The sequence below is a fragment of the Octodon degus genome, unplaced genomic scaffold (assembly GCF_000260255.1).
Source record: "Octodon degus isolate 3935 unplaced genomic scaffold, OctDeg1.0 scaffold00047, whole genome shotgun sequence".
Classification (NCBI taxonomy): Eukaryota; Metazoa; Chordata; class Mammalia; order Rodentia; family Octodontidae; genus Octodon; species Octodon degus.
This window is the reverse complement of record NW_004524623.1, coordinates 2,684,601-2,702,984: the sequence shown is the minus strand read 5'-3', so window position 1 is coordinate 2,702,984 and position 18,384 is coordinate 2,684,601. Positions and strand designations below refer to the sequence as shown.

The window sequence follows — 18,384 nt, the reverse complement described above, 5'->3', positions numbered from 1 at the left end:
GATTTGAAGATTCCTACCGATACTAAACTCCCTTCATCCACAACCAGAACTGTAACTGAAGAAAATTTCCACGGCTTATCGTTCTTCATATTTTTCCAAAAATAGAAGCTATAATTGACCTAAAAGCAAAAATGGAAGCTATAATTGATGTACAAGCATAATAAGGCATATCTAAAGTCAAGTTACAAAAAATAATTAGCAGCACGTTATTTTTAAATAAAATGTTTGTACATGCAGTAAGAAGAGGTGGGGAGTACAGAAGCCCAGAGAAAAGGTGAAGAAATTGAGAACACAAACATTTTAGGGACACATATACAGAAAGATGGATCTTTCCGTATTTTTCTATACAAAAAAATAAGCCTAAAAAACAAGGATCAGAAAGTTCAACCAATTGCTTCCCAAATGTGTCATTTATTCAGTTTCAAATATAATTCCATCACAAAACTCTCAACACTCCTATCATTGTTATGCATACACTCTCCCCATTCTTTTCCATTGCCCACAAATCTCTTGGCCTTCTGAGACACTCCAAGCCCTTCCACCTTCTCGTCTCTCAACAATATTATTCTACTCTGGAAATAAAGAGCTGCCTTCTTAACTTAATTATGAAAATATTACCTTTTCCTCCAAGTATTCTAAACTTCTGACCTCCATGTTTTAAAGATTACCACCAGCAATAGTTCAACTGTTAACACCATTTAGTATAGAACTAATGCTATTTTTAAATAGAAATTAGGAAAAATTAACTATAAAGTTGGAATCAGAGAACATTAAACATTGTAGTATATAATGGTCCAGAAATAGGGGCCAGGGAGATGGCTCAGTGGAATAAGTGCTTCCCTGGCAAGCGCAAAGGCCTGAGTTCAATCCCCGGTTCCGCAGGGGGCGGAAAAAAATCCTGTGGGATTCCAGAAATAATTCTATATCCTAGGTATGGTTATATACATAGAATCATTTTTAAATGGCACTGCAACATATCATACCTTTAATTTTTCTACTAAAGCTAGATCCAATATTTTCACTAAGTAAAATCTGTGTATTTACCATTCCAATGTGCCAATTGCCTCAAACAAAAGCCCCATTTTCTTAATGGTCTTGTCTCACAACAGGACATCTGGAAATACCTCTGATTGTCTCCTTTTTTTTACTTAGTACATATCGTTACTTTAGAACTTATAATTTCCACTGCATTCCAAATACTAGCAACTCAGTACTGGCCCCATCTATGAGTATCCTGATGATTACAATAGCCTGCTAGAGAGGATTCCTCACACACTAGCCTAAGATGGGATTGCCAAGGTAAATACAAGATATTCAGTTAAATTTGAACTTCAGATAGGGACAAATGGCTTTTAGTAATGTTTTATATGAAATATTTAGTACAGAGTTATACTAAAAATTATATAGGGCTGGGGAGATCACTCAGTGGTGTAAGCACCTGCCTGGCAAGTGCAAGACCAGAATCCAGGGTCTGAGGAGATAGCTCAGCAGAATAAGCATTTGCCTGGCAAGCGCAGTGTCCTAAATTCAATCCCTGGTACTTAAAAAAAAAAGACCAGAATCCAATCCCCAGTACTGCATGCCATGGGGGGTGGGGAGGGCCAGAAACCAAGCATGGTGGTGCATGCCTGTAATCCCAGCACTTGGTGGTTCAAGGATGATAAGTGAAATAAATATCATTCTAGTGCTCTTCCTCTGCTGTTAACTCTTTCTCTTGGCCCTTAATGGAGCTTCAAAAATGTTTTCTCAGACCGGGAGTGCTGGCACATGCCTGTAATCCCAGCACTCAGGAGGCTGATGCAGGAGGATCACTGAGAGTTCAAGGTCAGCCTGAGCGAAAGGTGAGCTCAAGGCCAGTCTGAATTGCAGAGTGAAACCCTGTCTCAAAAAGACAAAAAAAAAAAGTTCTCTCAACTTCTAAATAAATACTAAGATACAACTAGTGGATCAGAGTTGATGGATTAAGATAGAACTTACTAAGGATCCCTCCCAGGTCTCTTCCCTTCTCCTTTAATCGTTCAGACCAATCAGACATGAAGGCAGACTGCAAAAAAGCAAAAGCCAATCAGTAGACTCTTCCTCCGCAAAGCTATACAGAATACTTCTCGGCCTCCATTCATTTTTGTGATAAATAAAAATAATGCCAAGACTCTTTTTGAGTGATTGAAGGCTCTTAGATTCTATGCACTCTTCCTTAGAACTACTTTATCTTGCTCAAGAACCTAAATGGCTCCCAAATAAAACAGTTAGGTCTCATCCATTTCAGACAGCACTGTTATGCAAAGTCTGTGATAAAGGAAGAAATTGTGGCGCCGTGAGAAAACAACCGGCTGGGAGATCAGAACTGTCAATTCAAATTCTAGTTCTGGGCCAACGGAGCTCTCAACCAGTTGTTGAACACCCTCTAAGGCTCCCCAAAACCTCGACTGGCTCTTCTATTAAAAAAAAAAAAAAAAAAAGGATCACATCACCTACCTACTGGTTTATCAAGGATTTAATAAGATAGTATCAAAACATTTTTTACTAACTTTAAAATTGGTGTTTCCTGTTTAAGCCAAGCTTAATTTCCATTATTGTGAAATGCACAGACTTCACTGCAATCAATAAAATCACCTCAACAGTTCCTACACCTATTGGGATCACTTCCCTCAGAGCCTCTGGAAAGGCTTTCCCCTAAATAAAATGCCCTTCTCTCCACCGGAGTCACTGTGAAATATTACAGAAACCTTCCAACTACCAGGTCCCTTTATCATAACGTGGTAGGTCAGGGGTACATAAAACTACAACTCTTCACAAGTCAAAGCTCTATTACTCTTAATCAGAGACAATAATATTTTTCAAACATATAAATTCATTTGGAAGATACAGCACGGAACTATATGCTCCACACCATTCTAGGTAGAAAAGATAATGAACCAGACCACATGACTCAATTGCTCATCTCTATAGAGGTTTTCACTCTACAGTCTTTTACTTCTATTTCTGGTGTTATTCAGAATACAGTCTGTGGGCATGTTCCAATGCTTGTAAACTGTCCCCTTGAGAGATCGATAGTGTGCCAGGATCTAAATTAACTAGACTATTAAGCATGTATTTTCATTTACCTGACAGATTTTTCAGCCCTAAGAATTTTCTCAATGAAGAAAGCCTATAGTCCAGCTGTTTTGAATAAAGGACCTAAATGATTATACAGAAGTCCCTCTTAAACCATTGGGAACATGTTCCAAAGTTCCCAGTGGATGCCCAGAACCACAGATAGCACCAAACCTTATAAGTAAGCACTGTGAGCTGTGACAGTCTATCTGACAGACAGACAAGCAGGTAGCGCATTTAGCACGGATACCCTGGACAAAGAGGTTCCTTCCAACTCAAGTGCAACAAGGTGGGACAACGTGAGATTTCAGACCAATTTAAAACTTGTGATGGGGCCGGGGAGATAGCTCAGCAGAATAAGTGCTTCCCTGGCAAGCGCAAGGGCCTGAGTTCAATCCCTGGTTCTGCAAAAAATAAAAAATAAATAAAAAAACAAAACTTGTGAACATTGACTTTCTGCTTAATATTTTCCAATCTTAGTTGACAACAAGTTAGTGAAAATGCAGAAACCAAAATTATCCACAAGGGGGAATATTGTACCTACTGGCCGTTGAAGTAAGCATAAGTTTATCTGCAGACAGAAGGCCAAAGGTTTTACCTGATACAGGGTGTAAGCAAGAAGACCTGTTTTCTCTCTCAGTAAACCAGCGGCTTTCCCTGTAGGTGCTGTCAGCAAAACTTCTATAGGTTTGTCTGCTCCCAGTTGACCTTGGCCAGTAAAGGTCATCCACTCTTCTGGGACATCCTGATCCTGTTCAAAATCTTCACACGCTTTCCTCACTTCTCTTTCTTCTAACTGCTCTATGTACTTAAAAAGATGGCTCACAATCGTGGTCTTTCCACAGCCCCCTTTGCCACTAATGACTGTCACAGCATTGGAGCAAATCATTTCCAGAGCAGCCACCTGATCCTGATCCAGCTGGACTTCCTTCATTTCTGCATTGCTATCATTTTCTTCACCCCTGTCCTGAAGTTCCAAAGTGTCTATAGAGTTGTCTAAGCTTGTCTCATCAGGGTTACTCTCCTTCGGTGCGTCCTTGCTTCCAGAGTCCTGGCGTTTCGTGGTGTGAATAGACGCCAGCACCTTCCTGACATCGACATCCAAATGCCACGGGGGTTTCATCATGAGGTCACATACTAACGAGGCAATGATGCTTTCTGCCTGGTAAAGCTCATAGAGAGAGACGCAGTCCTTCACGAATGTCACCACACCAATATCCCTGAGAAACTCCAGGGACTGCCAAACATCGTAATGCACTTTTAAAGTTAAGGACACTTTTTCAAGATATGTGTGCCCATCTTCCCTACACACGTGCTTCAGTTTAGAATACAGATCCAGGGCATTTTTCTCCACATCAGTCATCAACTCAAGAAGAGACGGGCACTGAGAAAACGCCATCCCACTCGCCTCACACCGCAGAAGCTTCAACTCTCTGTAAGTTACCTGTAAGAAAATACAGTGCAAGCTGTCCTATAAATATTATATAAATATTGACAAATATTACTAGAATTACACTAAAACTATTTGTTTTTAATAATTAAGGCTGAGAAAATTCGTATTTCAACTAAATTTTGAGGGAAGATACTCATATGCAGGTATTTCTCACTTAATGACCTGTTTCAACTTACAACTAAGCCAGGCTGTTTGGAATTAGCTGCTGCTCAAACTTATAACCCATCCTTTGTTTCATTGTTCTAAACAGTTCTGTACAGGAGCCTCCATGTCTTTTTTGTACAGTATCCCTTGTTTATATAGCACTATAATTTTTGCTGACTGTACAATACAGTATGGTGTTTTAGTTTCATGTTCTGTTATATATTAAACTATTAGGGCCAGCGAGGCAGCTCAGTGGACTAAGCACCTGCTTAGGCAAGCACAGGGACTGGAGTGCTATCTCCGGCACCACATGCCACACCGGCCTCGCCCCCAGGCACGTAGTGCCAGCCACAGAGACTGGGTGTGGTGGAGCGTGTGCCTGTAACCCCAGCGTTGGAGAGGTTGAGTCAAGTGAACCACTACAAGTCCATGCTGCGTAGTGAGACCCTGTACCAAGTACATTTTAAAAATTATATATAGATATATATATAATTATATATACTCTTATATTGCGTATAAGTTACACAAATAAAAGGAAAATCATCAAGTTGGTGTGTACGTTGACCATTATTTTTGTTCTGAATATTGTACATTGTATATACAATTCTTCATTTAATGTAGAATTCACTCAACATCCTACTTGTAGGAACTAAACTATGTCCTTAAGAGAGAAGTATCTGTATGAGTAATACATTAATTTTATAAATATTTTATTCTAGAAATGTGGGCAGGTATGATTTGTTTAAATCTCTAAAGTTCTCCTTTTAATATCTTTTATTTAGAAAAAAATGTTTCATTTTGCAAGGATTTTTTTTTTTTTAACCAAAAGGTAAACTGTTGTCTGCCTCTGATTTTGTAGTTGTCCATCCCTTATCTACATGGACTAAATGACAGCCTGATGCTTAAGAATCTTTTCTTTGTTTATTTATTTGTGTCTGTCTGTCTTTCTGTCTGTCTGTCTTTTTGAAACAGTCTCACTATGCAGCTCAGTCTGGGCTTCAACTCACTTTGTAGCCCAGACTGGTCTCACACTCACAGAGATCCTCCTGCTTCAGCCTCCTAAGTGCTGGGATTACAGGCATGCACCAACATGCCTGGCTTAATCTTATCTTTCAAAGTACGGTGAATATATAGTAATACTATGTGAGCAACAAACTGTTCGGCGTTTCAGCAAACTGGGTTCCTGTAACTATTTTTGAGTCCAATAATGGCCACAGAGTGTCTCAATGCTTTTCACTTGGAAAACTGCCTTCCCTCAAGTACTGTCCTGCCCAGGTTTGAGTACCATATTTGGTTTCAATATCGAGAGCCCCAGACTGACCGACGTTCTTACTGCTGGTCTCCGATAACAACAGAAGCAGACTCAGTTGTAAATGATGTGAGGATGCCATCAAAAATCAAATCTCACGATATTCTATACAAATAACAACAGTTTTTAAAAGTTGATATTGAAAAGTAGGAACCTGTATTGTATAGCAGCAGAAAATATCAATCTCGTAAGAATTTTTGTCACCTTGAGATCTCTATGAGTTACAAATGAAAATTTAGTGGCAGAAAAATGTCTGTCATATTAAATTAAACTGGATAATTGTAATAACCTGAATATCCTCCATTTTATTGTTTTGGTTTTCATGTACAGACCTATGTACTTACATGTGTTTACTTGTAATGCTCCACCAAAAGTAAGCACCTGGGGGAGCCATACAAAAATTTTTCATTGAAAAAGATGCAAAAATTGTCAAACTTAGCCACGTGTGGTGGTGCACACCTGTAATCCTAGCACTCAGGCTGAGGCGAGAGGATCACCAGGAGTTCAAGACCAGCCTGAAATACATACAAAACCCTGACTCAAAAACAAAACTAATGGGCCTGGGAGATAGCTCAGTGGAATAAGCACTTGCCTGGCAGTACAAGGTCCTGAGTTCAATCCTTAGTACCACCAAAAAAAGAAGGAAACAAACACAATCTTTGTCCAAGTTGAGAAACTCTGCTTTATATAAGATTGCAAAATACTGAACAAATGTCTTACTTACCCTACTAAAGCCCAGCTTCCATGGCTGTGTACCTAAAATTTTTTCAATTGCTTCTAATACCTCTTTAGAACCTGTGGTGATAAGCTGGTTAAAGTGTCGAGGCAGGAGGGCTAGAAGGAATTCCATGATTTTTGGATAGTTCAAAGCATTCATGACATTTATAAATGGAACTAGGGATATCAGAAAAAAAATTAAAACATAAAATTTAGTTCACAGAATGAAATACTTGATCATTTAGCAAACCAGTTCAAGAAATACAAGTTAAACAGACATTAAGAAATTTACTTTTTAAACAATAAGAAAACTGATACAATGACATTTATTTTTGTACTGAAGTATTTTTCATTGTTTAACACCAAAATGTATGTCTTTTAAATGTCTTCTGTTTCCTTTCATTCACAAAATAATCAGAATAAAATTGTAGCTCAGTTATATAAAAATAAATTTAAACATTAAAAAAAATCAGGCTGGGAAGATAGCTCAGCGGCATAAGAGCCAGCCTGGCAAATGTAAGGGCCTGAATTTGATCCCTGGTACAGAAAAAAAAAAAAAAAGAAAGAAAGAAAAAATCATTTATGTACTAACCTATGTAATAGCCACTTTTCAAACTGTAATTATGATTATTCTGTTCTGGTCATTTATTCATATGCTAGTAAATTTATCCCATGTAACTAAGAAATTTAGTATTCTACATATGTATCCAGGGTCCAGATTGACAAACCATATTTTAAACTTATTTCAAATAATTTGGGATTCAAATCTTTTCAAAATGGTTTGCTCCTTTGCCTTGCCTTTCTCTTGTCTTCCTTTAAAAAGAAAATTGAATTTTTAACCATTAAAAATACTTTCTCTGAACATAAACATCAGGAAGAGAGGTACAGACTCACCATGTTAGAGTTGGGAGGGAAAAGGATGAGTCTTTTTTTTTTTTTTTTTGTGTGTGTGTGTGTGTGTGTGTGTGTGTGTGGCCAGCTCAGCCCACCAGGGGGCAGGGCTGGCTGGCATGTGGTGCTGGGGGATTGAACTGCAGTCCCTGTAGCTTTGCTAAGCTTGTTCTAAGTAGGTGCTTTAGACCACTGAGCCATCTCACCAGCCCCAAGGATGAGTCTTTATAAAGTGCACCTTAGAAAATCCTTTCATGTTACTGATAAGGAAACTGAAACTGAAAGGCCCATGATTTTCTCAAAAAGCAGCATAAACACACATTCATCACACTGATTTGCAGAAGTAAAACAGGTTGATTATCTGAAATGCTTTTGACTAGAAATACTGAGGGCTTTGCATTTTTTTAGAATTCAGAATATTTTCACATATATAATGAGATACCTTGAGAACGGAGATCTAAGTCTGTAGGTGAAATTCACTTATTTTTCATTCATACTACAAAAACATAACCTGCAGGTGAATTTACACAACATTTTGATAGTTTTGTTCATGAAACAAAGTATGTGCAAATTGAATCATCAAGCAGTGTCCAAGTCAAAGATCAGAAAGTTTCAGATTTGGGACAATTTCCGATTTTCACAGATGTACAACGTATCCTGGACCACAATATAATAAGGGTAATGTCTTAAACACTCCAGCCATTAAAAAATTTCAACTATACTAAAACTCAATGACAGAATCCTACTTACTTCGATGTTCCATAGGAAGTCTTATTTCATTTCCTGGTAATAATTCTTGTTGTTCATTTTGTCCAAATTGCTTTTTATCTTTCTTTCTGATTTCCTGGTAGAAAGATCTTAATGTTTCCTTAAGGTTTTCAAATCTTAGGTCTTCATAGCTGGATGCTTTTTTTGTTACCCACGCTAGAAACTGTTTTACCTCCTCGGGGGGTACTTCACACTCTTTAAGAAAGAGAGCACAGATTGAGTTTTGATCGGGTGGTGACAGATCGGATCGTAAAAAATATGATGGAAATCCTTGAACTTGATAGATCTTTGATCTTGCAGGCTTTGCCTGAACCTTCACTCGCCACCAAGGACCAGTTATTGGGAAACGTCCAAACACTTTAAATTGCTTTTGAGTGTTTTCATCGTGAATTATAACTAAGAAAAAAGAAAAGAAGTTAATTTAAAAGACTAAACGTGTTCTTCCCCAGTGTGTTATCACACCCACCATTCTAGCGACCCCCACAGCACCCGACACAGACATTTACTAGAGAATCTTAATGCTTTGATCTATCTACCTGCTTATCTCACTCTACTAGCATGCAGCAAGCTGTCCATAGGAGGACAATGCTTCACTCGTCTTTGTGTTCCAAAAGGGAAGCACAGTACATTAAAAATGTCTGCTGTTCCCCTTCTAACACCAGTTCTCTCTTTGCTGCTCTAGCCTCGGCCAATACTGGTTCGAGGCCAGGTCTTAAAAACATTCTACAGTGCCTCTCACGACAGGGCCTTTGTACAAGTTGTTCCAAGGGAACAACTGTCTTACCATATTCCTCCATTTGCTTCGGCTTTCTGCTTAATTGTCACTTTCTCAGGATAGCCTTGCCTAAGTCTCCTGAATATAATCAGTCAAAGCATTATGCAGTATTCTTTGTATTTATTTCTCTCAATAAAAAATACCTGTTTACTCATTAGAAGATGTGCTTCATTAAGATGGTTTCACCCTTCTGGGACATCTTTGCACCATACACTTGGAACAGGACAACCAGCTGGTAGTATTTCAGACAGAATAACTAAAACTCTCCACAAATATGGGAAATTTTTTCTGTCTATACCTGCACTGTTGACCTGCACATAGTTAATTTTCTTTTTTTATGTATTTGGTACAGGGTCCCACTACACAGCTCGGACTCATAGTGATCTTCCTGTTTTCAGCCTTCCCAGTGCTGGAATAACAGGCGTGCACCACTGCACCTGTTCCCAGTGGCTGGCTCAGGCCGCCCTTGGGGCGGGCCTGGTGCAGGGATCGAACCCCAGGCCCCGAGCTTGCCTAAGCAGGCACTTAGTCCGCTGAGCTATCTTGACGGCCCTTTAGCCATTTATATCTAAATTAAAATAAAATAAAACTGAAACTTCAGCTGCGCAGTTATACTCGGTGCATTTCAAGTTCTAAGCGGCCACACATGGTTAGCAGCTATTGCGCTGGACATTGCAAACATACAACACTGCCATCATCAAGCAGGGCCCTACTGGACAGCTCCCGCCGCATATAAAAATTGTCAGGATTTTGAACTAGACTTCAACCCAGCTAGGACAGCAAAACTCCCTAAGCAGAGCTCTTACTCACAGCTTCTGGGGCACTGCATTCAGCAGGAGGCCAGCAGCTGCCCCAGCCAGCTCAACCTGCAAAGAACTGATTGCACAAATGCCACAAGAGGCAAGCTGTGCCTGCCAGCAGTCCCTGTACCCCATGGCACCCTATTAGCTAGCCTGAGACCCCCTGCTCAGAGAACCAAAATGTTGCACCCTCCTTCAGCAATGCCCTCCTCTCCCACCTAAACTCTCCTATAAAACATGCTCTTGCCCCTTGCTTGGGGCCAATTCTCTTTTTGCCCTTGGCTGGGCAGCTGCACCTGGTCTGCGATAAATTCTCACACATTGCTTAAGCTCTGCCTGCCTCAGTGGTCTCAACTGTGTCTCAGTTTACCCTAACAAAAATACTTATTTTCCAGTCACAATGTCCACACAACAGGTATAACTGACAGCACAGAAAACTACACAAAGTTAACATAAATCACTAGGCTATTAAAATAAGGTTAAAAAAACAATGAAACAATGAGGTGATGAGGTGTGTCTTGTGATTTCTTCCTGTTCTCTCTCTCTCTCTCTCTCTCTCTCTCTCTCTCTCTTTTTAAACCAGGAATTGAACTCAGGCCCTTGTGCTTGCCAGGGAAGCACTTATTCCACTGAGCCATCTCCCTGGCCCTCTTCTTTTCTTTTCTTTCTTTCTCTCCTTTTCTTTTCTTTTCTTTCTTTTTTTTTTTTTTTGTTTGTTTGTTTGTTTGTTTTGGTTATTTTTTGTTTTGTTTTTGTTTTTGTTTTTTGAGATAGGGTCTTGCTATGTAGTTCAGGGTGGCCTTGCACTTGCTCTGTAGCCCAGGCTGGCCTTGAGCTGGCAGCAATCCTCCTTCAGCATTGCAAGTGCAGAGGTCCTTCCTTTCTTGGGAGAGGGAAGGGAAAGTAGGAAGAAGAAGAAAGGGGAAATAGGGAGAAGGAGGAGGAGAAGAAGAAGGAGGAAGTGAAGAGGAGAGGGAGAAGGAGGAGAAAGAAAAAGAGGAAGAAGAGGCAGAAAAAAGAAAAACCCATACTGCAATATATACATAGAACCACTCCCTAACACGACTGTAAACTACACAAACTGAAACCATGTACAAATATAAAAACACACACACACACACACACACACACACACGTTTGATTCCAGGCAGAATAGGGTAAACACCAAAAATCTTGACGCTGGGTAGGAATATTAGAGCTACATCCACTATTTCCTCAACTGTAAAAGTATCCCCACATGACTTAACATTAAATTTTGTATATGCCTAAAACAGAGTATATGCTCTGTCACTGCTATTAATGTTACTTTATCCTAAGTAACATGAAACCTCCAGGTCATCCCAAAGTAAGTCTATTTGCAGCACCCAGGGTGCCCCGCTCCGGACAGTCCGGGGAACCCGCCTCTGCACCCTCCAACCCCATCCCCGCAGGGCCGGGCTCCGCCGCCTCACCATGCCGGCGCCCGGGGAGGCCGCCAGCCTTGCAGCCGCCGCTGCAGAGCTCCTCGGCATCCAAGAACTCGGTGTCTTCCTGCTCTTCCCCCTCCTCCTCTTCCTCCTCCGTCCCACAGTCATCTCCCTCCTCCTCCTGGTCCCTGCGCGGGAGCAGAGGTCCCACCAGTTCAAGCAATTTCTGATTCCGACTGGCCATGCTCACTTTTCCCGGTTCACTCCAAACAATCTGAAACCCGGGAAAGGCACGTGACCGCCACCAGCCAATCGGCTTGGGGCTGTGACATTTGCAGCTTCCGAGAAGGCGCAGAAAAAATCCGCCCACTGGGGACTCGGAACGCGGAGGAGGGCAGTGGGGGGGCCCCATGAAGCTCCGCCCCAAGTTTTCTCGGCAGACCTGAGCCATCCACCCCACCTGCCCGGTCCAGCCGCTGGGTCCCGCCACGCTGGCCCTGCAGAAATGAGCGCCCCGGCGGGCGGCCGTGCGGCTGGAAAAGCAAGCCCTCTACAAGCTCCATCTCCCCCCGAAACGAAGCCATTGCAGGTATCCCTCAGGGCCCTTGGCCACCACCGAGACTTCAGTGGCCGCTGCTTGGGGCCTCAGTTTCCTAGAAGGGGCCCGAAGGGATCGAATTTATATCACCTAAGGTTCTTATTCAAAGTAGGTTTCTAAGCCCGGAGTCTCAGACCCACCCTCCCCACCCCTCGCTCCCCGCTCCCCGCTCCCCGCGAGAGGACGCTCAAGTCTTCTCAGCCACACTGCGGTAGAGCATGCTTCTCCCTAACTCTTGCAGGCTGGGCTACTAATGCTTGCAGGGGCCCAAAAAGGATGGGCTTGCGGCCCAGAGTCGACCCGACCGGGACGAGACGGTAAAGTAAGAGGGAGGAGAGTGGTTGGAAAAATGACTCTGGAGCCCTGGTTGTCCCACCTGGTGGTGTTCGAAAGTTACGGCTCTCTTTAAGGAACACTGTAACAAAGATTTCTCCATTATTGTTTCAATACTGTTTATTGTATAATTACCCTCGTAATATGAACCTGAAGTAATTAAGCATAAACCGTTTGCTGAGCCCCAAAGCACCTAAGCCTGGATGCTAATACAGCCCGCTCTCCACATGTGGGAACTCCACACGCACAGATCCAAACAATCACAGATGGAAAATATTTTTTTATAAATTTCATGGGCTGGCCAAATACTTCAGCGATTAAAGCTCCTGCTTAGGCAGATGCAGGGGCCAGGGGTTCGATCCTGAGCCTGCTGTACTGGCCCCTCCCCGCCCCCGGGGCGCCCTGAGCCAGAGATTGAAACTGCGTGGTGGCACACACGCCTGTAATCCCAGCTCTTGGGAGGCTGTAAACAAGCGGATCACTAGGAGTCCGATCTAGTAGTGAGACCCTGAACACCCTGTAGACCCTCCCCTAAACTACAAAAAAAAAAAAGAAAGAAAGAAAAAAAAAAAAAGAAATTTCATGTATAACTAGTGTTGGACAGCTTCCCTGATACCCACAAAGTAAAGAGAGGGTTTTACTGGCGCTTACAGTTTCAGAGATTTAGGTCATGGGTGAGCTGACTCCACAGAGGAAGGACTTGGTGAAAGCAGAAGGTTGGAGCCCAAGGAGGAGGTGGCCAGGCAGCAGACAGAGCGTCCACACCCTGTGACTCACCCAGCGCTGCCAGGCATCTGCCGGGCATCTGCTAGGTGCCTCAGCGCAGTCAAACTGACAACCAAAATTAGCCAGTAGAGTGGGTATTTATAGCCTTCTTATTTTCCTTCTCGTTGTTCCCTGAACAGCACGGCATCAACAACTACTTCCGTAACATTTACAGTGTATTAGGTATTCGTGAGATCTGGAGTTGATTTTAAGTGCATGGGACGATACATGTAGGCTATCTGAAACCACACTGCCATTTTATATAGGGGACTCCTTGGATTCTAACAGGAGTTTTGGAATCAATCCCCCCATGGATCCTAAGGGACCAATGCATAGATGACCAACAGCCAGCACTGAACATTGAACAACAAAATTATGATTTAAAAAAAAAAAAAGGCCAAGGCTAGGGATATAGTTCAGTGGCACAAAACTTGGCTCGTGCGAGGTTGTGAGTTCAATTTCCAGTACCAGTGATAATAAATTCTAAAAGGGCTAAAATTGAACTTTGCCCCTTTGAGTACAAACTGATGTCTGCACCATTTATTTTATTTATTTACTTATCGTTGGCGCTGGGCATTGCACCTAAGATTGAAGGCCTCCACGCTAAGCTATTTCCTCAGCCCTTTTTCACTCTTAATTTTGAGACAAGGTCTTGTTAACTTCCTAAGTCTCCCAGAATGGACTGGAATGTGCCATCTGCTCTGGCCTCCACTTCCAGAGCACTGGTGTAGTAGCTTTGCTGGGTCTAAAAGAAAAACTTGGTCACATCGGACCAAACCCCAGTCTTTCCAAGGAGGACCTATAAGAGGTTGATTCTCTTCCTTAACACATATGCAGCTACTGTCCCGCCACAGTACAGAATCAACTCCGAACAGTGGAGCCACCCATCACTGACTGAACCCACCCTCTGAAGCTGAGAAGCAAAATAGACTCTTCCTCCTTAGGCTGTAAATTGCTTATGTCAGGTATTTGAGAATGTTAATTAAATATTATGCTTCCTTAAATACATTTTCTAAAAAATGCCTTTCTTAATGAAGATATCATTATCAAGATACTTACAAAGCAAAAACATCCCACTACCATGGAGAGATGGTGATAGGACTCAGTACCTAGTAGCCACGTTGGACTGTGATCATTTTCTGCAAATTCTTTATCCCATCTTATATGATTACCTAAAAAGCAAAAGTTTTGAAAGTACTAATAAGAAGCACATGATTATAATTCACTTATCCAGTCAAAAATTTTAGGCCAGTTACTATTCTGGGTACTAGAGAGGAACAGTAAAAAAAAAATAATAATAATAGTGTAAGTCCTTCAGTCTCCCATAAGAAAAGGCAAAGAACATGCAAAAATAAATATCAAATGATGTTGGGCACTAGAAATAAAGATAAGAGAGAGTCACAGGAGGGAGGGAGGGGTGATTGGCTATTTTGGAGTGATCACAGTACTGAAAATTGATACTGATGAGATTGGTGAAGGTATTGTGTTGTATTAGGTATGGAATGAATTGTTGATATGAAGAAAGCAAATCAGGAAGCAGGAAACATACCTTGCATAAGCAACTCATACTCAGCAATACATGAGGGAAACTGACTTCGTAGAACAGAAATATATTTGCATTCCACAGGGTCAGTGTTCTTACAGAAGACATACTGCATTTTGGTTAAGTGTGTTTTCCCAAATTTATTTGAGATATCTAGAAAATTCCATCAAAAAAAAAAAAGATTCTATATGCAACATCTACTTCAGGCCAATGAGGAAAAGATTCATCCACCTTAAGAAATCCTGAAAAGAAGTCACATATCAGGCCCAGGAGATGGCTCAGTAGAACAAGGGCTTGCCTAGCAAGTGCAAGGGTCTGAGTTCAATCCCCTGTTCCCCAAAAGTCAGGTATCAAGAACTCAGGTCAAATGATGAAGAACAAAAAGAGGAGGAATGGCATAGACAAAGCAAAGATTGCAGAGAGGGAATTGAGTGAAAATGAAGAGGTAAATTTAAAAGACTTTTAGATTTTTTTCCTTTAAAATATAGTATTATAATCGCCCATTTCCTTAGGCAGATTTCAGTAAGAATAACACAAAATTCTGAAATCCCACTGTTGATGAAAGGAGACCCAGGAAAGTTAGGGAATGCAAAGAAAAGGCTTCCCTGAGAAACTAGAACATTGGTGCACTTTGGCTTCTTTCCCTACTTACAAACCATCATGACCACTAATGCTGGGTGTGTGTGACGTGCCAGCCACAAAGTTCCTGTCATGAGTTAACTCATTCCCTTTCCATAAAACTCTTATGAAGTAGGCACCATTACAATACCTGTTTTACTTATGAGGAAACTGAGGGATCCGTAACCCCCTTGAAGTGGGAAGTGGCTGGGCCCAGATTAGGAGCCGGAAACTCTGGCTCCGGTGTCCGTCCTCTTTGCTGCCGCCTTTCTGGCAGGGCTCTGTGCTCTACCTTCCCGTGTGTGCCCCCGGGAGGCACTGAGCTTGCAAGGAGGCCTCTCTTCCATCACCGTGGAAATCACCCTTGATGTATTGCCTGTCTTCTGTTTGAGATTTGGCGAACAGTTACAGTATGTGCTTCTCTCCGATCCTCAGGTAGATTGATTTATTGATTTTTGCAGAACCGGGGATTGAACTCAAGGCCCTTGTGCTTGCCAAACAAGCACTTATTCTCCTGAGCCATCTTCCCGGCCCTCTTCAGGTAGATTTAAAACAATTATAAAGAAATCGCATTGTCATATTATCAATAAATGCTAAATATTAGCACTTATTTTGTATACCAAAGTGAATGTCTCCAATTAGTAGTACATATAGGAGAAATGAGTGTTCTTTATCTCTCTCCTGGATGGCTCTTTTTGGGACAGGTTACTGTTTACTGACAACTTTTGCCAGATATTTGACCATGACTTCATGGCTCAAGAAAAAGTGTTTCTTTACAGCTGCTCTTTTGCAACCTCTCTGTGTCACTGTTTGCTAAACGATATTATTGCCAAAAGGATAAGCACAGAGTTTAGGTGGTTTCATTCAACAGATGGCACTCAGATATTAGTTTATCTAACTAATCCCTGTATTATATCTATTCTCCCTCTTCCTCTGAAGAATCTCTTTGCATTGTCCCCTGCACTATTATGTTATACTTGTAGCCTTTCTTAGGGTGTGTGAGGTCTGCAAAAAAGTTTTACAGAATCCCTGTCCCCCTGACTCTGTTAAACAATTTCAGTTATTCTGAATCAGCATACTGATACCATTCCATTAACCTAAGCTCAAAAGTATAAATGATGTTGCCCAGTAGAAGTGATTGGTCTGCCATGTAGCCCTTCCAGAACTTGGTCCTGAGCAAGGAGCCTCTAAAGACTACACAGACTTGAGTCATGGGATCCCCCAGAGCATTTGGTCAACCCCATCCAAGGAGCGGGAGGACAGAGAGTACTCCAAATGGGAGAAACAGAGAGTGAGGCCAACATGTGGCTCAAGTAATAGAACAGGTCCTAGAAAACTTAAGGACAGCTCTTTAAAGAATTAGGCATGGAATTTTCTGTGATATTTCTTCAGCATTTATCTGGGGGGTAAGGCTCCACAAAATATTCAAATGTAGAGGATTAGAACACAGAAGGCCATAGAAAAGGAGCAAGTAGCAGAAGACACTAAGAGAATCAACCGGAAATGGAACAGTGTGAGGAAGACCACCTTGGAAAGGTTTGCAACAGTCCATGCAAGCAGGTATCCTGAGGGTAGACTAGTCCACAGGGATTATGTGAGTGTGCTCAGTTTTTACATTTGAGAGGTTTTCTTGTGTATTAAGGGTTTTTTTTTAGCACATTTTAAGTATAAAAAGTGATCACATTCATCATAGGGAATTTATACTTAAACATGATGTAACATGATCCTGCCCCACTCCTCTACCTGCCCTTCAAACCCTCCTCTCCTCTTTATTTACAAATGCTTGGTTTCCATTTTTTCTTTCTCATTTTTTTTCCTTGCTCCCATTCCTCTTCCCATTTGAACATTTTCTTCCCATTACACAATATTTCTTATATATTTTGCCCTTATTTGTTCTTTATCACATTTTGTTTCTCAGACCAGAGAAACAATGTGATGTTTACAAATGTGTGACCAATTTATTTCATTTAAAAGTATAGCCTTGAGGTGCATCCATTTAGTTAAAAATGTCTCAAGCTTATCCTTCCTCATGGCGGAGTAGTACTCCATTATATATTTTAAAAGTCTTTATCCATTCACCAATTCATGGGCGTTTGGGCTGTTTTCAAGACTTGGGTATGACAAACAGTGCCACTAAAAACATAGCTATGTGTATATCATGTAGTACAACACTTTTAATTCTTTTGAGAAGATACCACCAAGGGTAATAGCTGGATCAAATGAAACTTCTAGTCCTAGTTTTTTGAGGAATTTCTACAATGATTGTACCAGTCTACCCACCCCCACCAACAGTGGAGAAGGGTTCCTTTTTCCCCACAGCACCACCAGCATTTGTTATTGGTTGATTTCCTGATAAAAGCCATTTCCTCTGTGCAAAATGGAATCTCAGAATTGCTTTAATTTGCATTTATGGAATGACCAGTGAAAGTAAACATTTTTTCACATATTTATTTGTCATTCTTACTTCTTCGTCTGAGAAGTGTGTATGCATATCAGATGCCTATCTTTGAACTCAGTCTTTAAATTTGAGGAGTCTTATTTTTAGTTATTTTTATATTCTAGATAGTAGCTGTTTGTCTGAGCAAACAGAATGCAGCAAATCATCAAGAAGATTATACACCATGGCCAAGTGGGATTCATCCCAAAGATTCAGGGATGGTTCAACATAAGAAAACCAATAAATGTAACCCACCATATTAACAAAATCAAGGTCAAAAAACATGATCATCTCAATAAATGCATAAAAAGCATTTGACAACATCCAACACCAATTCATGATTTTAAAAAAAACTACTGAAAATTGGAATAGTCTTGATCTCAATCTAATAAGAATCATCTATGATAAACCAATAACTATCATCATACTAAGTATACAAAAACTGAAAGTTTTCTCTCTAAAATCAGGAACAAAAAAAGGATGTCCACTACCACCAGTCCTATGCAAAGAATAATTCAAGACCTCTTCTGCATCTCTTAGACAGAAGCTTTCTTTCCCTAATAAACACACATTTCTTTCCCCAACTGAGACAAACTGACCCAATTTTTCTCTGTACACTAGAGAAAATGTTGAGCCTTATTTTTTTTTCCACCTTCCACTGGTAAGAAGGCAATCTTTTCTGAGCTTTCCCTGCCATGCTGTCCTTTCCTCTTTTTTTTTTTTTTTTTTTTTTT

General features: G+C 41.0%; 1 protein-coding gene across 1 annotated transcript in view; it reads right to left on the bottom strand.

Moving 5' to 3' along the window:
• Helb (DNA helicase B) overlaps positions 1-11,624 on the bottom strand; it is a 47,775-nt gene extending 36,151 nt beyond the window's left edge. The window contains exons 1-5 of the mRNA XM_023716272.1: positions 11,402-11,624; positions 8,358-8,771; positions 6,724-6,893; positions 3,692-4,537; positions 3-119 (exon numbers count right to left, since the gene is read on the bottom strand). Coding sequence (XP_023572040.1) covers positions 3-119; positions 3,692-4,537; positions 6,724-6,893; positions 8,358-8,771; positions 11,402-11,600 — 1,746 coding nt within the window. The 5' untranslated portion in view covers positions 11,601-11,624. The remainder of the gene's footprint in view (positions 1-2; positions 120-3,691; positions 4,538-6,723; positions 6,894-8,357; positions 8,772-11,401) is intronic.
• Between the last annotated feature and the right edge of the window lie 6,760 nt (positions 11,625-18,384).